Source organism: Dendrobates tinctorius, unplaced genomic scaffold, assembly GCF_039654945.1.
Source record: "Dendrobates tinctorius isolate UK_male_01 unplaced genomic scaffold, ASM3965494v1 ptg000233l, whole genome shotgun sequence".
Classification (NCBI taxonomy): domain Eukaryota; kingdom Metazoa; phylum Chordata; class Amphibia; order Anura; family Dendrobatidae; genus Dendrobates; species Dendrobates tinctorius.
This window is the reverse complement of record NW_027361900.1, coordinates 433,220-455,150: the sequence shown is the minus strand read 5'-3', so window position 1 is coordinate 455,150 and position 21,931 is coordinate 433,220. Positions and strand designations below refer to the sequence as shown.

At 48.6% G+C, this 21,931-nt stretch overlaps 1 protein-coding gene across 2 annotated transcripts in view; it reads left to right on the top strand.

Moving 5' to 3' along the window:
- The first annotated feature begins 3,034 nt into the window (after positions 1–3,034).
- Positions 3,035–21,931, top strand: part of LOC141060194 (uncharacterized) — a 35,120-nt gene continuing 16,223 nt past the window's right edge. For both annotated transcript variants that reach the window (XM_073556440.1, XM_073556439.1), the window contains exons 1-6: positions 3,035–3,224; positions 11,210–11,359; positions 11,489–11,668; positions 11,752–11,875; positions 11,959–12,056; positions 12,255–12,345. In XM_073556440.1, coding sequence (XP_073412541.1) covers positions 3,120–3,224; positions 11,210–11,359; positions 11,489–11,668; positions 11,752–11,875; positions 11,959–12,056; positions 12,255–12,345 — 748 coding nt within the window. In that variant the 5' untranslated portion in view covers positions 3,035–3,119. The remainder of the gene's footprint in view (positions 3,225–11,209; positions 11,360–11,488; positions 11,669–11,751; positions 11,876–11,958; positions 12,057–12,254; positions 12,346–21,931) is intronic.

Sequence of the window (21,931 nt, the reverse complement as noted above, 5' to 3'; positions counted from 1 at the left end):
ATACAGCTGTACAGGGGTCTAGTGAAGGCTTTTTAGCCCTTTCCTCACACTGTAGCTCCTGGTCACCATGTGATCTCACCATAACCCTAACAAGCTAATTAAGGTGTGAAATCTTGGTCATAATTATCTCAGTACACAAATCTCCAAGGGTGCCCAAAGTTTTGCATCACCCTTTTTCCTTTTTGCAATTATGAAATTGTAAAAAAGTCTATATATATTTTTTTTTTATTATCTTGCCTAAAATAAAAAGGCCATGTGTCATCTTAGAGGTTCGGCCTTTTAGAGATCATTTCATCTTCATCTTACTACTGCTCACAATAACGGTCATTTTGACCCGGGGCGCCCACACTTTTACATGCCGCTGTCAATGCTTCATCCCGCTGGTGCTCAATATTTAATAGGGTCTTGCTATTAAACTTAATGAAAAGTTCGGTGAATTCCTTTGAGCTGTTATTACTAGAGATGAGCGAATATCGTCGGCGAAGTTTTTACCGAATAGCTGCATCGGGACCCCTGATCCCTGGAGCGCTCCCGATAATCAGCTGCATGTGTCGCCCTCCATGCAGGTGCTGTGACTATCACACAGCGCGACACACGCAGCTGATTATCGGGAGCGCTCCAGCACACTGAGTCCTGCACACACTGAGGTCCCTGATCATGTGACCCCTGACTCCTCCCCTCCTGTGACCTCATCACAGGTCCTGTGCACAGAGCAGTCATATATATGGCGGACACTCCTGGATCTTCTGCTTTCTGGGCCGGTTCCTCCTGTGAGTCCTATTAACCCTTTCGCTCCCTGTATTCTCCTTTCTGACCAGGACAATATCTGAATTCGGACAGTGTGACAGGAATATAAGCAATGTGGAAGGAAAAAATGACAATTTTGCTTTTTTCCCTCACAAAAATGTGACTTTAGCCCCAAAATTGGCAGCGTAACAAATCCTTATTTTCCCCACTGTAGTCTGTAGACTCCATATACAGATCCCTTAAGTGCGAAAAGAGCTGAATTCCCCACTTAAGTTATTGCATTTTGGAAATTGCCCCCACTGGGAATTTATCTCCAGGTAAAGGCACAATTGTGTCTCCATGGGGGTTGTGCTCACAGCCCAACATCGTGTGGCCTCCAAAGAAATGCCACCCCACACCATTACTGACCACTGCCAAACCGGTCATGCTGAAGGATGTTGCAGGCAGCAGATCGCTCTCCACGGCGTCTCCAGACTCTGTCACGTCTGTCACATGTGCTCAGTGTGAACCTGCTTTCATCTGTGAAGAGCACAGGGCGCCAGTGGCGAATTTGCCAATCCTGGTGTTCTGTGGCAAATGCCAAGCGTCCTGTACGGTGTTGGGCTGTGAGCACAACCCCCATCTGTGGATGTCGGGACCTCAGATCATCCTCATGGAGTCGGTTTCTAACCGTTTGTGCAGACACATGAACATTTGTGGCCTGCTGAAGATCATTTTGCAGGGCTCTGGCAGTGCTCCTCCTGTTCCTCCTTACATAAAGGTGGAGGTAGCGGTCCTGCTGCTGGGTTGTTGCCCTCATACGGCCCCCTCCACATCTCCTAGTGTACTGGCCTGTCTCCTGGTAGCACCTCCAGCCTCTGGACAGAATGCTGACAGACACAGCAAACTTTCATGCCACAGCTCGCATTGATGTGCCATTCTGGATGAGCTGCACTACCTGAGCCACTTGTGTGGGTTGTAGAGTCCGTCTCATGTTAACACAAGTGTGAACGCATAGCCAACATTCAAAAGTGACCAAAACATCAGCTAGAAAGCATTGGTACTGAGATGTGGTCTGTGGTCCCCACCTGCAGAACCACTCCTTTATTGAGGGTGTCTTGATAATTGCCAATAATTTCCATCTGTTGTCTTTTCCATTTGCACAACAGCATGTGAAATTGATAGTCAATCATTGTTGCTTCCTAAGTGGACAGTTTGATTTCACAGAAGTTTGATTTACTTGGAGTCATATTCTGTTGTTGAAGTGTTCCCTTTATTTTTTTGAACCGTGTATATATGTCATGTCACTGTCAGACTCGGGACCTGCTGTTCCGTCTTCGGCCACTAGGAGGAGCCGGACTGGCACGTCGCCGCCAGGCTCGGGGCCTGCTGGTCCAGCTTCGGCCACTAGGAGGCACCGGACTGACACGTCGCCGCCAGACTCGGGGCCTGCTGTTCCGGTCTCGGCCACTAGGAGGCGCCGGACCGTCACGTCGCCATCGGACTCAGGGATGGCTGTTCCTGCCTCAGCCACTGGGAGGCACTGAGGTTCGCCCCTGGGTGAGGGTGGTGACAGAGAAGAGGCTCCTGCGCAGGCATCTGGTGGGCGCAGGCTCTGCTTCTCTGTCAGTCATGTAGGGCTTACTGCATCACCATCTGGCCTGGTCCTGGGGGCGGTCCTAATTACATCATCAGTCCGGGAACCTGTGAGTGATGACCTGATTCCTCAAATACCTTGGACTGGTCTTGCAAGCCACCAGATATATTCTTGGTTCCCCTGCGTGTTACTGTGTGAATTGCTATAGTTAACTCTGACCGCAGCCTGGATTTCTGACCATTCTATTGCCTGCCGTTTTTGTACCTCTGCCTCTCTTCCGATTTTTTGATGCTGACCTTCGCTTGGATTTCTGACCCTTCTGCTGCCTGCTGATTCTGTACCTTTGCTGCCCTTCTGGTTTTACTGACCTTGGCCCAGACTTTTGACTCTTCCTCTGCCTGCTGATTTTGCACCTCTGCTGCCCTCCGGCCTCTGACTCCTGCCTCCTGACCACAATTATGGGTTTTAGTTTTAACCCCTTGGCGGCCGTCCTGCTCTGGTCCACTGCTCCACCAAACAGCTACCCACTGGGCCTTGCTACAATTCCAGATCCCTGTATAGGGGTTAAGGGTCTTGGGGTTACTCGGGGTCCTGTTCCTACTGCAGCCCAGATTCACAGACGACCGTCACATTATATCCGGCCCAAAAAACTGCTTTTTGTATATATGTCCATCATATATAAAAGCAGTCTCCTGAACTTTTTTTTTCCCTTCTTCTCCTGCCTTAGCTGATTTCTTGGCCTAACACCTGCTTCAGTGCACAGCCTGAAGGAACACTCCCATCTTCCTATACCAGAATGCTGCAGCCTGGAGACTTCAAGGGAAATGCTGAGCATCAGAAATCCACATTCCTGGGATGTCGGCCTCTGGGCAGCTCTGGTCGTGCTGGCCCAGAGGCTCAGGTATTGCCCACAAATGTGGCTAATCTTTTGTTACCCATCTTTCTCTCGTTTTCTCAGAAATCTCTGTGTGTGAAGGCTTCTGTGGATTGTGGTTCCGCAGGCAACTTCATGGATTTTTTGCTTGCAAGGAATCTTGGTGTACCTTTGCTAAGACTTAATTCCACTATTCACACCACTGCAATTAATGGTCCATCTATTGTTCAGGGTGGAGTGGAATTTGTTACTACAGAAATTGCTATGTCAGTGGGGGCATTACACATAGAAAATATGTCATTTTTTGTTATTCACAATTTATCACATGCGGTTGTTTTAGGTATGCCATGGTTGTGCTAGCATAATCCTGTTACTGACTGTCACTTAGGTGATATCGTGCGCTGGAGTCCACAATGTCAGAATCACTGTATGTCGCTGTCAGTGAACCAAATTAAAATTAAAACCCCCTTTATACCATATGCATTCAGGGACTATGAGGATGTTTTTTCCATAGTGGAGTCTGAGACATTACCTCCTCATAGAGAGTATGACTGTCCTATAGACTTGGTCCCAGGTGCTCGTCTCACTAAGGGGAGAATATTTAACCTCTCTGGTCCAGAGCGTGAAGCCATGAATGACTACATAGCAGACAGCTTGCAAAAAGGTTTTATTAGACCCTCCACTTCACCTGTAGGGGCTGGGTTTTTCTTTGTGGAAAAAAAAGATGGTGGACTCAGACCTTGTATTGATTATCGTGAGCTGAACGCTATTATTGTAAAAAAACAGTATCCGCTTCCACTCATCCCTGATCTGTTTAATCAGCTACTTGGAGCCCGTTGGTTCTCTAAGCTTGATCTCTGGGGAGCTTACAATCTTGTCTGCATCAGAGATGGAGATGAGTGGAAAACCGCGTTTAACACGCCCCTTGGTCATTTTGAGTACCTTGTTATGCCGTTTGGGTTAAGTAACGCACCTGCCGTGTTCCAAAACTTTGTGAATGATATCTTCAGGGATATCTGTGGGGTATATGTAGTGGTTTATTTAGATGACATCCTGATCTACTCTGCTGATGTTCTTACACACACGCATCATGTCCGTTCTGTGCTCCAGAGACTTAGAGAACATTTTCTATTTGCCAAGCTGGAGAAGTGTGTTTTTATGGCTGACAAGGTACAATTTTTGAGGTACATGATTTCTGCTAAGGGGTTCTGCATGGATCCTGCCAAGATCCGACGCATTAGCGAATGGGTGCAACCCAAAACTCTAAAAGCCCTGCAGCGATTCTTGGGGTTTACAAATTACTACTGTAAATTTATCAAAGGCTTCTCTGAGATCGCCAAACCGCTCACGGATCTGACCCGGAAGGGGGCAGACGTGGTTAATTGGAAGTCTGAGGCACTTCAGGCATTCTCTGTTTTAAAGGCTTGTTTTTCTGCCAACCCAATATTAATCCAGCCTGATCTAGACCGCCCCTTTGTGGTAGAGGTTGATGCCTCTGAGGTTGGAGTAGGGGCAGTGCTTTCCCAAGGCACTGCCTCCCTCACTCAACTCCGTCCATGTGCCTTCTTTTCCCGAAAATTTTCTCCTACTGAGAAAAATTATGATATAGGGAATCGGGAATTGTTGGCCATAAAGTGGGCCTTCGAGGAATGGCGCCACTTCCTCAAAGGTGCTAAACACAAGGTTACAGTGATCACAGATCACAAGAACCTGACTTACTTGGAGTCAAGCTAAAAGACTGAATCCTAGGCAGGTAAGGTGGGCTTTGTTCTTCTCAAGGTTTAACTTTGTGATCACGTTTCGTCCAGGGACTAAAAATGTAAGGGCTGATGCCCTCTCTCGAAGTTTGTGCCCCTCACAGGCTGAGGATTCTGAACCAGTTCCAATACTGGCCAATGGGATCGTTGTCTCGGCAGTGTCTCTGGACCTTCTGGAGGAGATCCGTAGGTCCTCAGAGCCAGCCCCGGACGCGACACCCCCCCCCAGAAATTGTTCGTTCCAGACCCGTTTCGCCTACAAGTTCTGAAGGAGTCGCATGACTCTGTCCTGGCAGGCCATCCTGGTGTCAATAATACTGCCAGACTAGTGACTAGTAATTTTTGGTGGCTGATGTTGGTTAAGGACTGTAAAGATTACGTCATCCATTTTAAGTTTATGCTTAGAACATACAACACTGCCCTTCACCTCTCCAAACAAACCTATTTCAACACCCTCATCACCTCACTGTCCAATAACCCGAAACGTCTCTTTGACACTTTTCATTCTCTACTCAATCCAAGAGTACAGGCCCCAACCACGGAGCTCCGAGCTGACGATCTGGCCAATTACTTCAAAGAAAAAATTGACCAGATCCGACAGGAAATTATCTCCAAATCCCCTCATACCATGCACTGTCCTCCCTCCCCCACTGCATCTAACTCACTCTCTGATTTTGAACCAGTCACAGAAGAAGAAGTAAGCAGGCTCCTTGCATCTTCTCGCCCAACTACTTGCACCAGTGACCCATTTCCGTCACATCTCCTCCAGTCCCTTTCCCCTGCTGTCACCCCTCACCTAACTAAAATATTTAACCTCTCTCTCTCTTCTGGTATTTTTCCCTCCTCATTTAAGCATGCCATCATACATCCACTACTTAAAAAACCATCCCTCGACCAAAACTGTGCCGCTAACTATAGACCTGTCTCTAATCTTCCCTTCATCTCTAAACTCCTGGAACGCCTGGTCCACTCCCGTCTTATCCGCTATCTCTCAGAAAACTCTGTTCTCGACCCTCTCCAATCCGGTTTCCGCTCTTTACACTCCACTGAAACTGCCCTCACTAAAGTCTCTAATGATCTGCTAACAGCTAAATCAAATGGTCATTACTCCATGCTAATTCTCTTGGATCTCTCTGCAGCATTCGACACTGTGGATCATCAGCTCCTCCTCACTATGCTCCGCTCCATTGGCCTCAAGGACACCGTTCTCTCCTGGTTCTCCTCCTATCTCTCCGACCGCTCCTTTACTGTTTCTTTTGCCGGTTCCTCCTCCTCTCACCTTCCCCTTACTGTTGGGGTTCCTCAAGGATCGGTTCTAGGCCCCCTCCTCTTCTCCTTGTACACTGCCCCTATTGGTCAAACAATCAGTAGATTTGGTTTCCAGTACCATCTCTATGCTGATGACACCCAATTATACGCTTCTTCTCCTGACATCACGCCAGCCTTTCTAGAAAACACTGGCGATTGTCTAAACGCTGTGTCTAATATCATGTCCTCACTATATCTGAAACTGAACCTGTCAAAGACTGAACTCCTGGTGTTTCCTCCCTCTACTAATGTACCTATACCCGACATTGCTATTTCTGTGTGTGGTTCCACTATTACTCCCCAGCAACATGCCCGCTGTCTTGGGGTCATACTTGATTCCGAGCTTTCCTTTGCCCCCCACATTCGATCACTGGCTCGCTCTTGTCATCTGCACCTCAAAAACATTTCTAGAATTCGACCTTTTCTTACTTTTGACTCTGCAAAAACTCTTACTGTTTCTCTTATTCATTCTCGTCTCGACTATTGTAACTCTCTTCTAATCGGTCTCCCTCTTACCAAACTCTCCCCTCTCCAATCTGTCTTGAATGCTGCAGCCAGGATCATATTCCTCGCCAATCGTTACACCGATGCCTCTACCTTGTGCCAGTCATTACACTGGCTACCCATCCACTCCAGAATTCAGTATAAACTTATTACCCTCACCCACAAAGCCCTCCATGGCTCAGCACCACCCTACATCTCCTCCCTTGTTTCAGTATACCACCCTACCCGCGCCCTCCGTTCTGCTGATGACCTGAGGTTAGTATCCTCAATAGTCAGAACCTCCCACTCCCGTCTCCAAGACTTTACACGTGCGGCGCCAATTCTTTGGAATGCACTTCCCAGGTCAATACGATTAGTCCCCAATCCCCACAATTTTAAGCGTGTCCTGAAAACGCATTTATTCAGACTGGCCTATCGCCTCAACACATTAACCTAACCTATCCCTGTGTGGCAGAGCCAAAAGTTTTACCATAACCAGGTTCCCAGCATCATGTTCCCACATGCTTTATGCATCCATTAGCCCTCTGTGTCTGTACTGTTACACACTTAACATTATGGCTGGTCCATACAATCAGAGCAACTGTTACCACCCACCTTTCGTGTCTCCCTCTTTCCTCATAGACTGTAAGCTTGCGAGCAGGGCCCTCACTCCTCTTGTTATTTGTTATCATCTACTGTATGTGATTATTGTTATGCTGTAATGTCTATTGTCTGTACAAATCCCCTCTGAAATGTAAAGTGCTGCGGAATATGTCGGCGCTATAAAAATAAAATTTATTATTATATTATTATTATTATTATTACTAGCTTGCAAAACCTGTGCTCGTGCCAAGTCCCCCCATAATCGGCCTGCCGACTGGCTCCAGTCCTTGCCCGCCCCAGAGAGTCCATGGACCCACATCTCCATGGACTTCATTACTGACCTGCCGCCCTCAGAAGGGAAGAGATGTATCTGGGTGGTGGTGGACAGGTTCTGTAAGCAGTGCCATTTCGTTCCCCTGTCTGGACTACCTAATTCAGAAACTTTGAGTAAGTTGTTTATCATTCATGTAATACGACTGCATGGCACTCCGGTGAATATCATGTCCGACCGAGGTACCCAGTTCGTTTCTAAATTCTGGAAGGCATTCTGCAAATGCATTGGCGTTGAATTATCCTTCTCCTCCGCTTACCACCCTGAGACCAATGGTCAAACTGAGCGTACCAACCAGGCCCTAGAGCAGTATCTCCGCTGCTATGTCTTGGAACATCAGTCCGATTGGGTGGAACATCTTCCGTTAGCGTAATTCGCCCTAAATAATCAATACCAAGAATCCATCAAAACCACCCCGTTCTTCTGCAATCATGGTTTGCACCCACGTGTTGGTTCATTTTCGGCTAAGATGTCGGAGCTCCCGGAGGTAGAGAAATCCATACATCACTTAAGGACCATCTGGTCGGAGGTGAACACAAACTTAAAAGGCTCCCAGGTCAAACAGGCTTTGGCCTCAAATAGACGGCGGTCCAAGGGGGCCGCACCTGGGAGTTGGGGAAAAAGTTTGGCTGTCTACCAAGAACATTAAGCTTAAGGTACCATCTGCCAAACTGGGTCCCAGATTTATTGGTCCCTATGAGATATTAGAGGTAAATAATCCGGTAGCCTTTCGTTTAAAGCTCCCTCAGGCTTTTAAAATACCCAATGTTTTCCACAAAACCCTCCTCAAGATGTACCGCTCCCCAATTCATCCTGTCCAGTCCCCTCCTCCTCCAGTTTTGGTCAAGGGTGCATTGGAGTACGAAGTCAAGGGTATCCTTGATTCCCGTTTGGTGAGAGGGTCCATGCAATATTTGGTGCACTGGAAGGGCTACGGCCCAGAGGAGACGTCCTGGGTCCCCGCTAGTGACATCCATGCCAAGGGGTTAATTAGAAGGTTTCACCTCCTTCACCCTGACAAACCGGGTTTTGAGGGTCCGGAGGCCCCTCTTAGAAGGGGGGTACTGTCACGTCGCTGTCAGACTCGGGGCCTGCTGTTCTGGCTTCGGCCACTAGGAGGAGCTGGACTGACACGTCGCCGCCAGACTCGGGGCCTGCTGTTCCGGTCTCGGCCTCTAGGAGGCGCCGGACCATTGCATCGCCGTCGGACTCGGGGACGGCTGTTCCTGCCTTGGCCACTGGGAGGCACTGTGGTTCGTCCCTGGGTGAGGGTGGTGACAGAGAAGAGGCTCCTGCGCAGGCATCTGGTGGGCGCAGGCTCCGGCCCTCTGTCAGTCATGTACGGCTTACTGCATCACCATCTGGCCTGGTCATGGGGGCGGTCCTAATTACATCATCAGTCCGGGAACCTGTGAGGGATGACCTGATTCCTCAAACACCTTGGACTGGTCTTGCAAGCCACAAGATATATTCTTGGTTCCCCTGCGTGTTACTGTGTGAATTGCTATAGTTAACTCTGACATCAGCCTGGATTTCTGACCATTCTATTGCCTGCCGTTTTTGTACCTCTGCCTCTCTTCCGATTTTTTGACGCTGACCTTCGCTTGGATTTCTGACCCTTCTCCTGCTTGTTGATTCTGTACCTTTGCTGCCCTCCGACCTCAGACTCCTGCCTCCTGATCACGATTACGGGTTTTAGTTTTAACCCCTTGGCGGCTGTCCTGCTCTGGTCCATTGTTCCACCAAACAGCTAACCCCTGGGCCCTGCTACAATTCCAGATCCCTGTATAGGGGTTAAGGGTCTTGGGGTTACTCGGGGTGCTGTTCCTACTGCAGCCCAGATTCGCAGACGGCCGTCACAATAAAGATAGAGAGATTTTTTTTTCTTTGCGTTGGAGGGTCCAATTCCAGCTATTGCTGTGTGATCTGTGATTTCTATCTACTCCACTGTGTACAGGATAATAGAGTATAATAAAGTAGTTATGGACGTGACGTAACTAACATTGTGCAGTGACTCTGCTTTCCATATAGTGATGGATATTTCTTGTTGCTGAAACTGTGATTTTTTTTCGCTTTAAATCTTTTTTAAACCACTTTGATCAGTGCGATCCTACAACATACAAGCCTCTGATGGCTCCGGTGATGCCCTGTACTACTGTAGTGCCGTGTATCATCACTGCCTGTCAGTGTAATACTAACGGCCCCATACACATGAGATCAGAGTTGGCTGATCGGTCATTTGGCAGACGGCGATCTCTCCCGACTCCCCCATACACACAAATATTCCAGCTTTCCTGTGGTCTGTATGAGAGAGTCGCCTCCAGACTCCTCTAGAGGAGGATTATCTACAGGAAGAACAGACGGATTATCCTCTGAAATTCAGGATGTCAGATCCTTCTCTACCCTGACATCATCTGTCGGGAGGCCCCCAAATACATTATATGGTCGGCCAAACCTCCCGAAATCAGTGCTTTCATGGAGCTTTAGTCTAATGTGTATGGGGGCGTTATAAGGTAACTTATTGGACGCTGCCTCTGGCCCGGCCTAATAGACCTTCATACATTGCAGCCCAGACCCCATTATTAGGCATGTAAGTATCGGAGTAACTAGGCCGCCCCATACTATCGAGTACTTGGGGGCGGGGGGCATTCAGCCGAACTCTGTCACACCTTCTTAGATGTCATGTTTGCTTTTCACAGCAGCAAGTGGTTTTGTTGAAACCTCATCTGTGCCGTCCCTGCGGTGTACATCTATGTTCTGGGGCACAAAAAGATTCATTTCTTTTTAATAAATGTTCAACATGTTAAAAATTATAAAATGTGTCTTCTGCTTTTTGCATATTTTTTTCTTCTTACAAGAATTGTTGGAGCCAATTTTTCTTTAGAAACATTTTAATATCGGCTTTTTCTGGAGTTTTTCTTGTAATATAGGAAAGTCTAAGGCCAGAAATAATCCCCATAAATCACTGTACATGGAGACTTTGGGATCAGATCATTTCTGTCCGTTGTGTTTGTCGAAACAAAAAATCTTTTCTAAAAGCCTCAAACTTCTGTGTGTGTCTCAGAGCTGAGATCTAACGGGATAGAAGATTCCAGTGCGGGGAAGACGGGAAACCTTCATATAGACGGCCGGTGGGGATGGAGGCAGTGACCGACTCTGGCCAAATCTGTCTCTAGAGCCGCAGTAGAAGATGAAGATGTCGTCCTCATCATGAAGGAGTTATTTCTCATGTCGCGTGTAATGAATATCTCCTGCAGTATTGCTAATGCCGATTCCAGTGTCGGTAATGAGGCGAGAATTAGCGTTATGGAAGATGAGTCTATGAGGAACGTGTTCAGCTGCCGACTCCGAGGAGGAAACTGCTTGTTGTCTGTGGCCTAAATATATAGGTTTTATTAGTAGATGTCAGGGAAGAAAACAACCCTGTAAAATAATAAATCTCCTCATATGTTTCCCTTATTATCTCCAGTAATTGTATTATTACACAGGATTCTTATGATGTTACATCGGATCATCTTCTTCTCATTCAGGTCTCTACAATATCGGATCCTCTCAGTGAAGATCTTCTACAAAAGAGAATTTTCCTGATTTACCCATCAAAGATTGATATGGACAAAGACAAGATGGCGGAGAGGATGTTACACCTCACCCTAGAAATCCTCTTCCGGCTCACTGGAGAGGTGAGAGATTCTGATGACGTCACATTACATCATTCTTATCTATGGGAATAACAGATGGACAGAACTGGAAAGGTGAGGACTCTGGAAATGTCTGTAGTGAGATTTATTAATGTGTCTCTCCATAACCAGGATTACACAGTGGTGAACAAGACCTCTAGTGATCGCTGTCAGGACCCTGTGTCTGAGGGATGGGGAAGACCCCTGAGCCCAATCACAGGGCCTCCACCTCACCCACTGATCCATAAGGACGTCAATGACCAGAAGATCCTAGAACTCATCTACAAGATGATTGAGCTGCTGACTGGAGAGGTGACACTGCTGGGAATGCTGGGACATTATACAGTAACACTATGAAGGGATCGGGGGGATGACGGTATCATTGTATGTGTCAGGTTCCTATGAGGTGTCAGGATGTCGCTGTCTATTTCTCCATGGAGGAGTGGGAGTATTTAGAAGGACACAGAGATCTGTACAAGGATGTCATAATGGAGGTTCCCCAGCCCCTCACATCACTAGGTAATAGACAGGACTAAATACACATGGCCTATAATTATCTGTATGTAGAGAATGAATTCAGTCCCTGTATGTGTTTCCTCCAGATCTATCCAGTAAGAGGACAACACCAGAGAGATGTCCCCATCCTCTTCTTCCACAGGACTGTAACCAAGAAGATTCCAATGTTCCTCAGGATCATCAGGTAGGTGGAGATAAGGTGTCAGGAGATCTCCCCTTTGATGTGTAGACGGCTGTGAAGGTCTTGTGCTCAGTCTTGTTTTATCCACCAGTATTATATGTTTTATACTTGTGTAATGAGAACGGTGGAGATGGCAGGATTAGAGCTGATCATAGATGGGACTTCTCCATCTGTCAGTGACTTTCACAATATGTGTTTCAGGGTGAAGATCTGACCCATATTAATACTACAGAGACATATGTGAGGGGTGATGAGTGGTGTAAAGAGGAGATTCCCACATATGACTGCCCAGGTGAGTAGTAACCACTAGTGTAGAGCGATACCATCCGATATCATGAAATATCGGATCGGATTGGATCGGACCGATACCCAAAAAGTATCGGATATCGCCGATTCCGATACTGGAAACCAATGCAAGTCAATGGGACAGAAATATCGGAATTAAAATAAACCCTTTCTTTCCTTGTAGGTTAATTCTACATGAAGAAAAACAACTAATAATAATATAGAATGTATTGGGGAAGGTGGAGGAGACATTAAAGGCATAGAGGTTTAGCCCAATCAAATGGAATAGCAGGAATAATTTTTTTTTTTTAAAGACGTTCGGAGTTACAAAGATATTGACTATGTTAACCTTTTTTATATTCTGTCAGATATGTATGTTTCACTACTTCCATGCTCTTCACCTTCTTTTTTACTTCTCCCACACTTTCTCCTTCATGATCCTCAGCAGCAGCAGCATCTTTTTCATCAATTTCTTCTTCACCTTATTCATCTTCTTCTTCTTTACCTTCTTCCTATTATTCTTTTTTTTTACATTCTTCATATTCTTCTTAATCAAATATTATTCTTCTTCATATTCTACTTCTTCATCTTCTTTCTATTCTTCTTCTTCAACATATTCTTATTTGTGACAGGCATTCCTGTAGTTGTTATCTATAAAAGTTTGAAGATTAGGCCTTCCATTCTGCCTGTCACAAAAGATTTACAACAGGATTTGTCCGCGTTCAGTTTGGCCTGCAGCAGCAGGCATTTTCCAGGGGCACCACGAGGAGGAACGGACTCACCCCCATACACTGCTTAGTCTTCTTCTGCTTATAATTTAGATATCTTTTGCTGTGATTTTTAGTCTTATGCTTAATGTTCTTCTGCTTTTTGTTCTTCTGCTTTTTGTTCTTCTGCTTCTTGGTCATCTGCTTCTGGTCTTCTGTCTCTTGTTGTTCTGTATTTTGGTGGTTGTCTTCATGTTCTTTGTCCTCTTGGTCATCTTCTTCAGGGTCATCTTTTTGGTCTTCTTCGGGGTGGTCTTCCGGGTCGTCGTCTTCAGGGTCATCGTTTTCGTGGTCGTCGTCTTCTTCGGGGTGGTCTTCAGGGTCGTCGTCTTCAGGGTCGTCGTTAGGGAGATCCAGAGTGATAACCAAAAACCATTTCCAAAGGCTTGAACTTGGAAATGTAGCAGAAGGTACAAGAAGGCTGAGGAACTGCCGAGAACCAGCTGACGGTACTGGAACCCGGATGGGTAGCAGAAGGAACAAGAGCCAATGGCACTACCGAGGACCAGCTGACGTTACTGGAACCCAGTTACTAAGCAGGAGGTACCTGTGCTAGAAAGCACTACCAAGGACCAGCAGATGTTGCTGGAACTCGGATACCGAGATGGAGGCACCTAAGCCAAAGGCACTGCCGAGAACCAGCTGATGGTGCTGGAACCCGGAGGGGCAGCAGAAGGAACAAGAGACAATGACACTACTGAGGACCAGCTGATGGTGCAGGAACCTGGTTACTAAGCAGGAGGTACCTGTGCTAGAAAGCACTACCAAGGACCAGCAGACGTTGCTGGAACTCGGATACCGAGAAGGAGGCACCTAAGCCAAAGACACTGCCGCGAACTAGCTGACGGTGCTGGAACCCAGATGGGTAGCAGAAGCTGCAAGAGCCAATGGAACTAGCGAGGACCATCTGACGGTGCTGGAACCCGTAGGGGCAGCAGAAGGAACAAGAGCCAATGGCACTACCGAGGACCAGCTGACGGTGCTGGAACCTGGTTACTAAGCAGGAGGTACCTGTGCTAGAAAGCACTACCAAGGACCAGCAGACGTTGCTGGAACTTGGATACCGAGAAGGAGGAACCTAAGCCAAAGGCACTGCCGAGTACCAGCTGACGGTGCTGGAACCCGGATGGGTAGCAGAAGCTGCAAGAGCCAATGGAACTAGCGAGGACCAGCTGACGGTGCTGGAACCCGGAGGGGCAGCAGAAGGAACAAGAGCCAATGGCACTACCGAGGACCAGCTGACAGTGCTGGAACCTGGTTACTAAGCAGGAGGTACCTGTGCTAGAAAGCACTACCAAGGACCAGCAGATGTTGCTGGAACTCGGATACCGAGATGGAGGCACCTAAGCCAAAGGCACTGCCGAGAACCAGTTGATGGTGCTGAAACCCGGAGGGGCAGCAGAAGGAACAAGAGGCAATGGAACTACCGAGGACCAGCTGACGGTGCTGGAACCTGGATGGGTAGCAGAAGGAACAAGAGCCAATGGCACTACTGAGGACCAGCTGACGGTGCTGGAACCTGGTTACTAAGCAGGAGGTATCTGTGCTAGAAAGCACTACCAAGGACCAGCAGACGTTGCTGGAACTCGGATACCGAGAAGGAGACACCTAAGCCAAAGGCACTGCCGAGAACCAGCTGACGGTGCTGGAACCCGGATGGTTAGCAGAAGCTGCAAGAGCCAATGGAATTAGCGAGGATGAGCTGACGGTGCTGGAACCCGGAGGGGCAGCAGAAGGAACAAGAGACAATGACACTACTGAGGACTAGCTGACGGTGCTGGAACCTGGTTACTAAGCAGGAGGTACCTGTGCCAGAAAGCACTACCAAGGACCAGCAGACGTTGCTGGAACTTGGATACCGAGAAGGAGGCACCTAAGCCAAAGGCACTGCCGAGAACCAGCTGACGGTGCTGGAACCCGGATGGGTAGCAGAAGCTGCAAGAGCCAATGGAACTAGCGAGGACGAGCTGATGGTGCTGGAACCCGGAGGGGCAGCAGAAGGAACAAGAGGCAATGGCACTACTGAGGACCAGCTGACGGTGCTGTAACCTGATTACTAAGCAGGAGGTACCTGTGCTAGAAAGCACTACCAAGGACCAGCAGACGTTGCTGGAACTTGGATACCGAGAAGGAGGCACCTAAGCCAAAGGCACTGCCGAGAACCAGCTGATGGTGCTGGAACCCGGATGGGTAGCAGAAGCTGCAAGAGCCAATGGAACTAGCGAGGACCAGCTGACGGTGCTGGAACCCGGAGGGGCAGCAGAAGGAACAAGAGCCAATGGCACTACCGAGGACCAGCTGACGGTGCTGGAACCTGGTTACTAAGCAGGAGGTACCTGTGCTAGAAAGCACTACCAAGGACCAGCAGACGTTGCTGGAACTTGGATACTGAGAAGGAGGCACCTAAGCCAAAGGCACTGCCGAGAACCAGCTGACGGTGCTGGAACCCGGATGGGTAGCAGAAGCTGCAAGAGCCAATGGAACTAGCGAGGACCATCTGACGGTGCTGGAACCCGGAGGGGCAGCAGAAGGAACAAGAGCCAATGGCACTACCGAGGACCAGCTGACGGTGCTGGAACCTGGTTACTAAGCAGGAGGTATCTGTGCTAGAAAGCACTACCAAGGACCAGCAGACGTTGCTGGAACTCGGATACCGAGAAGGAGACACCTAAGCCAAAGGCACTGCCGAGAACCAGCTGACGGTGCTGGAACCCTGATGGTTAGCAGAAGCTGCAAGAGCCAATGGAATTAGCGAGGATGAGCTGACGGTGCTGGAACCCGGAGGGGCAGCAGAAGGAACAAGAGACAATGACACTACTGAGGACTAGCTGACGGTGCTGGAACCTGGTTACTAAGCAGGAGGTACCTGTGCCAGAAAGCACTACCAAGGACCAGCAGACATTGCTGGAACTTGGATACCGAGAAGGAGGCACCTAAGCCAAAGGCACTGCCGAGAACCAGCTGACGGTGCTGGAACCCGGATGGGTAGCAGAAGCTGCAAGAGCCAATGGAACTAGCGAGGACGAGCTGATGGTGCTGGAACCCGGAGGGGCAGCAGAAGGAACAAGAGGCAATGGCACTACTGAGGACCAGCTGACGGTGCTGGAACCTGGTTACTAAGCAGGAGGTACCTGTGCTAGAAAGCACTACCAAGGACCAGCAGACGTTGCTGGAACTTGGATACCGAGAAGGAGGCACCTAAGCCAAAGGCACTGCCGAGAACCAGCTGATGGTGCTGGAACCCGGATGGGTAGCAGAAGCTGCAAGAGCCAATGGAACTAGCGAGGACCATCTGGCGGTGCTGGAACCCGGATGGGTAGCAGAAGGTACCCATGAAAAAAAAAGTTGCAAGGCCGCGAGCCGGCCGCAGTTACCGAAACTCACAGTCCTACAGGGGGTGCTTGTCCTATTGGCACTATGGAACCAGCCTTTGTTGCCAGATTCCGCAGCCCACATAGGAAGCCCATAAACTGCAGGCACCACAGACTCAGCTAACCCGACCGCAACACGACAGGACAACGTATTGGTGGCAAAGTTACATTGACACTACCCGGAAACAGCAGGCGTGCTGGAACCAGGCTGGGCAGGAGGGAGTACCTGTGCCAAAGACAATTCCGGGAAACAGCTGGTGGTGCTGGAACCCAGGGAAAAGACTACAAACAGAGTGGAGACATAGGCCTAATTGGAGCAAGTTTAAAATCTGTAGTTGTGTGAGTGTGGACAGAGCAAGAGAAATTGCCGGACACACAGCTGGGGATCAGATGACATTTCTGAACCCCAATAACACTGGCGCATATGTTGACTGTGCAGACGGCACTTCTGAGCAGCAACTGGCGATGTTGGAGTCCAGGGTCAATCAGGGTGTAGGCTGAGGCCTAAATTCATCAAGTTTAATATCTGTTGTAGACTACTACTGATTTTAAACGTGCTCCAATTAGACCTCTGGCTCCACTCTGTCTCTAATACTTCCCCTGGCCTCCAACCCCGCCAGTTGCTGCTCAGAAGTGGCGGCTGCACAATCAACACTTGTTCCTGTGTTACTGGGGTTCAGTAACGTCAGCTGTTCCCCTGATGTGTGTCCGGCAATGTCTCCTGCTCTGTCCACATTCCAATGTGGACAGAGCAGGAGACATTGCCGGACACACATCAGGGGAACAGCTGACGTTACTGAACCCCAGTAACACAGGAACAAATGTTGATTGTGCAGACGGCACTTCTGAGCAGCAACTGGCGGTGTTGGAGGCCAGGGTAAATACTAGAGACAGTGGAGCCAGAGGCTTAATTGGAGCAAGTTTGAAATCAGTGAAATCAGTAGTAATGTGAATGTGGAGGCAGCAGTAGACATTGCCGGACACACAGCAGGGGAACAACTGGCGTTACTGAACCCCATTAACACTGGAGCATGTGTTTTTCTCTGTGCAGACGGCACTTCTGAGCAACAACTGGCGGTGTTGGAGCCCAGGGTCATTCATGGAGTAGGCTAAGGCCTAATTGGAGCAAGTTTAATATCTGATGTTGGGATGAATGTGGAGGCAGCAGGAGACTTTGCCGGACACACAGCAGGGGAGCAGCTGGCGTTACTGAACCCCACTAACACAGGAGCTAGTGTTTTTCTCTATGCAGACGGCACTTCTGAGCAACAACTGGCGGTGTTGGAGCCCAGGGTCATTCATGGACTAGGCTAAGGCCGAATTGGAGCAAGTTTAATATCTGATGTTGGGATGAATGTGGAGGCAGCAGGAGACTTTGCTGGACACACAGCAGGGGAGCAGTTTGCGTTATTGAACCCCACTAACACAGGAGCTAGTGTTTTTCTCTGCGCAGACGGCACTTCTGAGCAGCAACTGGCGGTGTTGGAGCCCAGGGTCATTCATGGAGTAGGCTAAGGCCGAATTGGAGCAAGTTTAATATCTGATGTTGGGATGAATGTGGAGGCAGCAGGAGACTTTGCCGGACACACAGCAGGGGAGCAGCTGGTGTTACTGAACCCCACTAACACAGGAGCTAGTGTTTTCTTCTGTGTAGACGGCAATTCTGAGCAACAACTGGCGGTGTTGGAGCCCAGGGATTACAGTTCAGGTGGTAGAAACATGAACACAACAGGAGACCTGGATACTGTTGCCAACCAATTATTTATTCTGGAAGAGGACTGGCAAATTCCGGCGAGATCCAGGCCTTGTTCATTTTCAGAAAAGTAAGCCGGTCAACGTTATCGGAGGATAGTCGCGTGTGACAGTCTGTTAGTACACCACCTGCGGCACTAAAGACGCGTTCCGATAATACACTAGCAGGAGGGCAAGCCAGCACCTCTAATGCATACTGGCTAAGCTCTGGCCATGTATCCAGCTTAGAGACCCAAAACTTGAAGGGGGAAGAGCTATCTTCGAGTACACTGAGAGGGCAAGACATGTAGTCTGTCACCATCTGACGGAAACGTTGCCTCCTGCTGACTGGAGCTGTCTGTGATGGTGTAGACATTTGTGGCGGGCACACAAAACTTTGCCACATTTGGGCCATACTGGTCTTGCATTGTGCTGAGGCACTGCCATTGCTCCCTCTTTGTGCAGAGCTTCCTCCACTGGCTCGACGCACAGAGCTGCTTTGTAAAGCACTAGCAGCACTGCTCTCGGGTGGAATGGAGAACATGATGGAATGCACCAGTGTGTCTTGGTACTCCCGCATTTTACGCTCCCGGTTCAACGGTGTTATGAGGCTTTGTAAGTTGTCCCGGTAGCGAGGATCTAGGAGGGTGTGCACCCAATAATCAGCCGTGTTGAGAATGTGGGCCATGCGGCGGTCGTTTCTCAGGCACTGCAGCATGAAATCAACCATGTGCTGCAGACTCCCAACTGCCCAAGAAGCGCTGTCCCCTGCTTGAGGTGTCATCTCTGCCTGCTCTGCATCACCCCACCCTCGCTCTACATACTGACTACTAGAGCATTGTGTACCTCCCTCCTCTGAAGAGATGTCTTCCTCCTCCATTGACTCCTCCTCATCCTCCTCACAAAGTGTCCCCTGCCTAGGCCTTTGTGAGGAACCACGTTGCGCAGACTGTCCAGAAGCAGATGGCATTTGTGACTCCTCATCCTCCACCTCTTCCAAAACCTCCTCCCTTAGTGCTTGCAGTGTTTTTTGAAGCAGGCAGATAAGGGGGACAGTCATGCTCACTAGTGCATCATCTACACTCGCTATCCGCGTGGAATCATCGAAGGCACGCAAAACGTGGCAGATGTCCTTCATAGAGGCCCACTCAGTAGAGTTGAGCGACTTTTGGTTTTTTAGGGTCGCGTTTCGTTTCGTGAAATCCGACTTTTCCAAAAGTCGGGTCGAGCAAGATCGTCCGATTATAGGGAAAAGTCGGGGTCGTCCCGAAACACGAAACCCAATGTAAGTCAATGGGGAATAAAAGTCGGCAGTGAGAGAAGGACAGGAAACACACCTACAGTGCCCATTTGAATGCCAAAAGCATCAATTCTTCTTACTTAAGCTTGTCAACCTTAATTAACTTCATAATACAAGTTACGCACTGAAAAATGGGGGTTATTTGGCTAAAGTTGTGGGGGGGGAGGGCTGGCTGCAGGTTTTTATGTGCCCTGGGCGAAAGAGCGCCCCTTTAACACATACCACAACTCATCATGCTCCGATAAGGCAGAGAAATAGCGGTATAGTACAATGAAAAATACCTCACTTTTTACATCTCATGACGAGGCCCATCTATTTCTCCATACAGAATCATTGGTCCCATATAATGTTTGAAACAGTATATGATGAGCTTCACATAATGCTACAGTATATGTTGGTCCCCATGGATGAAGATCCACTGTCTTATGGGCCCAAATAATGCTCCAAACATAATGGGCCCCATTTCTAATGCTCTAGTGTATAATGGGCCCTGTAAATGCTGCTCCAGTGTCTGATGTCCACCTTTGGAATGTTCCAGTGTATGGTGGGCCCCATCTATCATTCTCCAGAGTATAGTGCTCCCCAAAAATTGCTGTCCCAACATTGAAAACAATCAAATAAGTCTCCTCGCTAGGGAATCCCTGTACTTGTCTGGACTCCTCGTCGTCCCCATCTTCCATCTCACTGCACAGTATTTCAACTTTGCAAGTGCTGTGATCCTGAGCAAGCAGGGGGGGCCCACTCGTTGGCGACGGCAATGGCACAGGGCCCCTGATAGTACGGTGGTGTGTCTGATGGCGGGTGGGCCGAACCTGCACTTTCATCTGCAGCTTCCTCTTTGTCACCGTGTAAGATGGAACTGTATATGGGAAGGGTAACCTGAGTTTCATCAGGGTCAGATTCAGGTCGTGTAGCGTGCGAGGGGAATGTAGTGGTCTGGGTCAATGTACCAGCAGATTCATCGAGCAGTGGCTGGGCATCAGTGCACTTGTGTCGCCCCCAGGAGTACGGTCGCCACAGTGGCATTACCTTCTTCCTAGGGAGTGTGATGTCATGCTTAGGAGCAACGAACGATCTCTCTAGCAGGTTAACTGATTGGGCGGCGTTATTCCCACGAGTCATGACCCTCCAAACAGCGTTCATGAAGGCAAAGTGTTTGTTTTACGTGGGCAGTATGGTTGCAAAGCTGAACCTTAAAGGAATGTCCAGAAGGGCACCACCAGGAGTGGAGCCTACGGTTAAATTCGACTCCACCTGGGAAACCTCAACCATGCCAGCTACAGAACAGATGCACACATTGCAAGCTTAATTCCGTTAATGAACGAGACTCCGTCATGCCCCGCGGTCCGAGTCCGGCTTACTAGAGGGACACGTGAGGCTCTGGCACATGAGATTGGCCAATAACTGGTGTGTCATGCCCTTACATGTCCGTGGCTGCATGTGCGCTACACTGAAAAGGCCAGCGTTTGTCGCTTACAGGTGCAGATAACCCGCTGAACAACGTTAGTGATGGGGATCACTGATTACAATTATTACCCGCGAACAATGATTTCCCAGTAAGTGCAGGTCAACCGCAGTTCCGGAAATAGGCCTAACCGTCATTCCTGAAAAAATGAAAAACTTACGTGTGCAAGCCACAGGTGCTGTAGCTTGCTTAACAGCTCGCCAGCCGTTCTCACGCCCAGTATGGATTACACGTGATTGCACAAAGGTGAGAAAGGGTACCGTATCCCCAGATAACATGTATGGATAGCGTACACATTCAAAATATATGTCTATACATCAGGAGGCAGGCTCAGACGGTGTTAGGCCCAGTATGGATTGCACGTGATTGCACAAAGGTTAGAAAGGGTACCGTATCCCCAGATAACATGTATGGATAGCGTACACATTCAAAATATATGTCTATACATCAGGAGGCAGGCTCAGACGGTGTTAGGCCCAGTATGGATTGCACGTGATTGCACAAAGGTTAGAAAGGGTACCGTATCCCCAGATAACATGTATGGATAGCGTACACATTCAAAATATATGTCTATACATCAGGAGGCAGGCTCAGACGGTGTTAGGCCCAGTATGGATTGCACGTGATTGCACAAAGGTTAGAAAGGGTACCGTATCCCCAGATAACATGTATGGATAGCGTACACATTCAAAATATATGTCTATACATCAGGAGGCAGGCTCAGACGGTGTTAGGCCCAGTATGGATTGCACGTGATTGCACAAAGGTTAGAAAAGGTACCGTATCCCCAGATAACATGTATGGATAGCGTACACATTCAAAATATATGTCTATACATCAGGAGGCAGGCTCAGACGGTGTTAGGCCCAGTATGGATTGCACGTGATTGCACAAAGGTTAGAAAGGGTACCGTTTCCCCGGATAACATGTATGGATAGCGTACACATTCAAAATATATG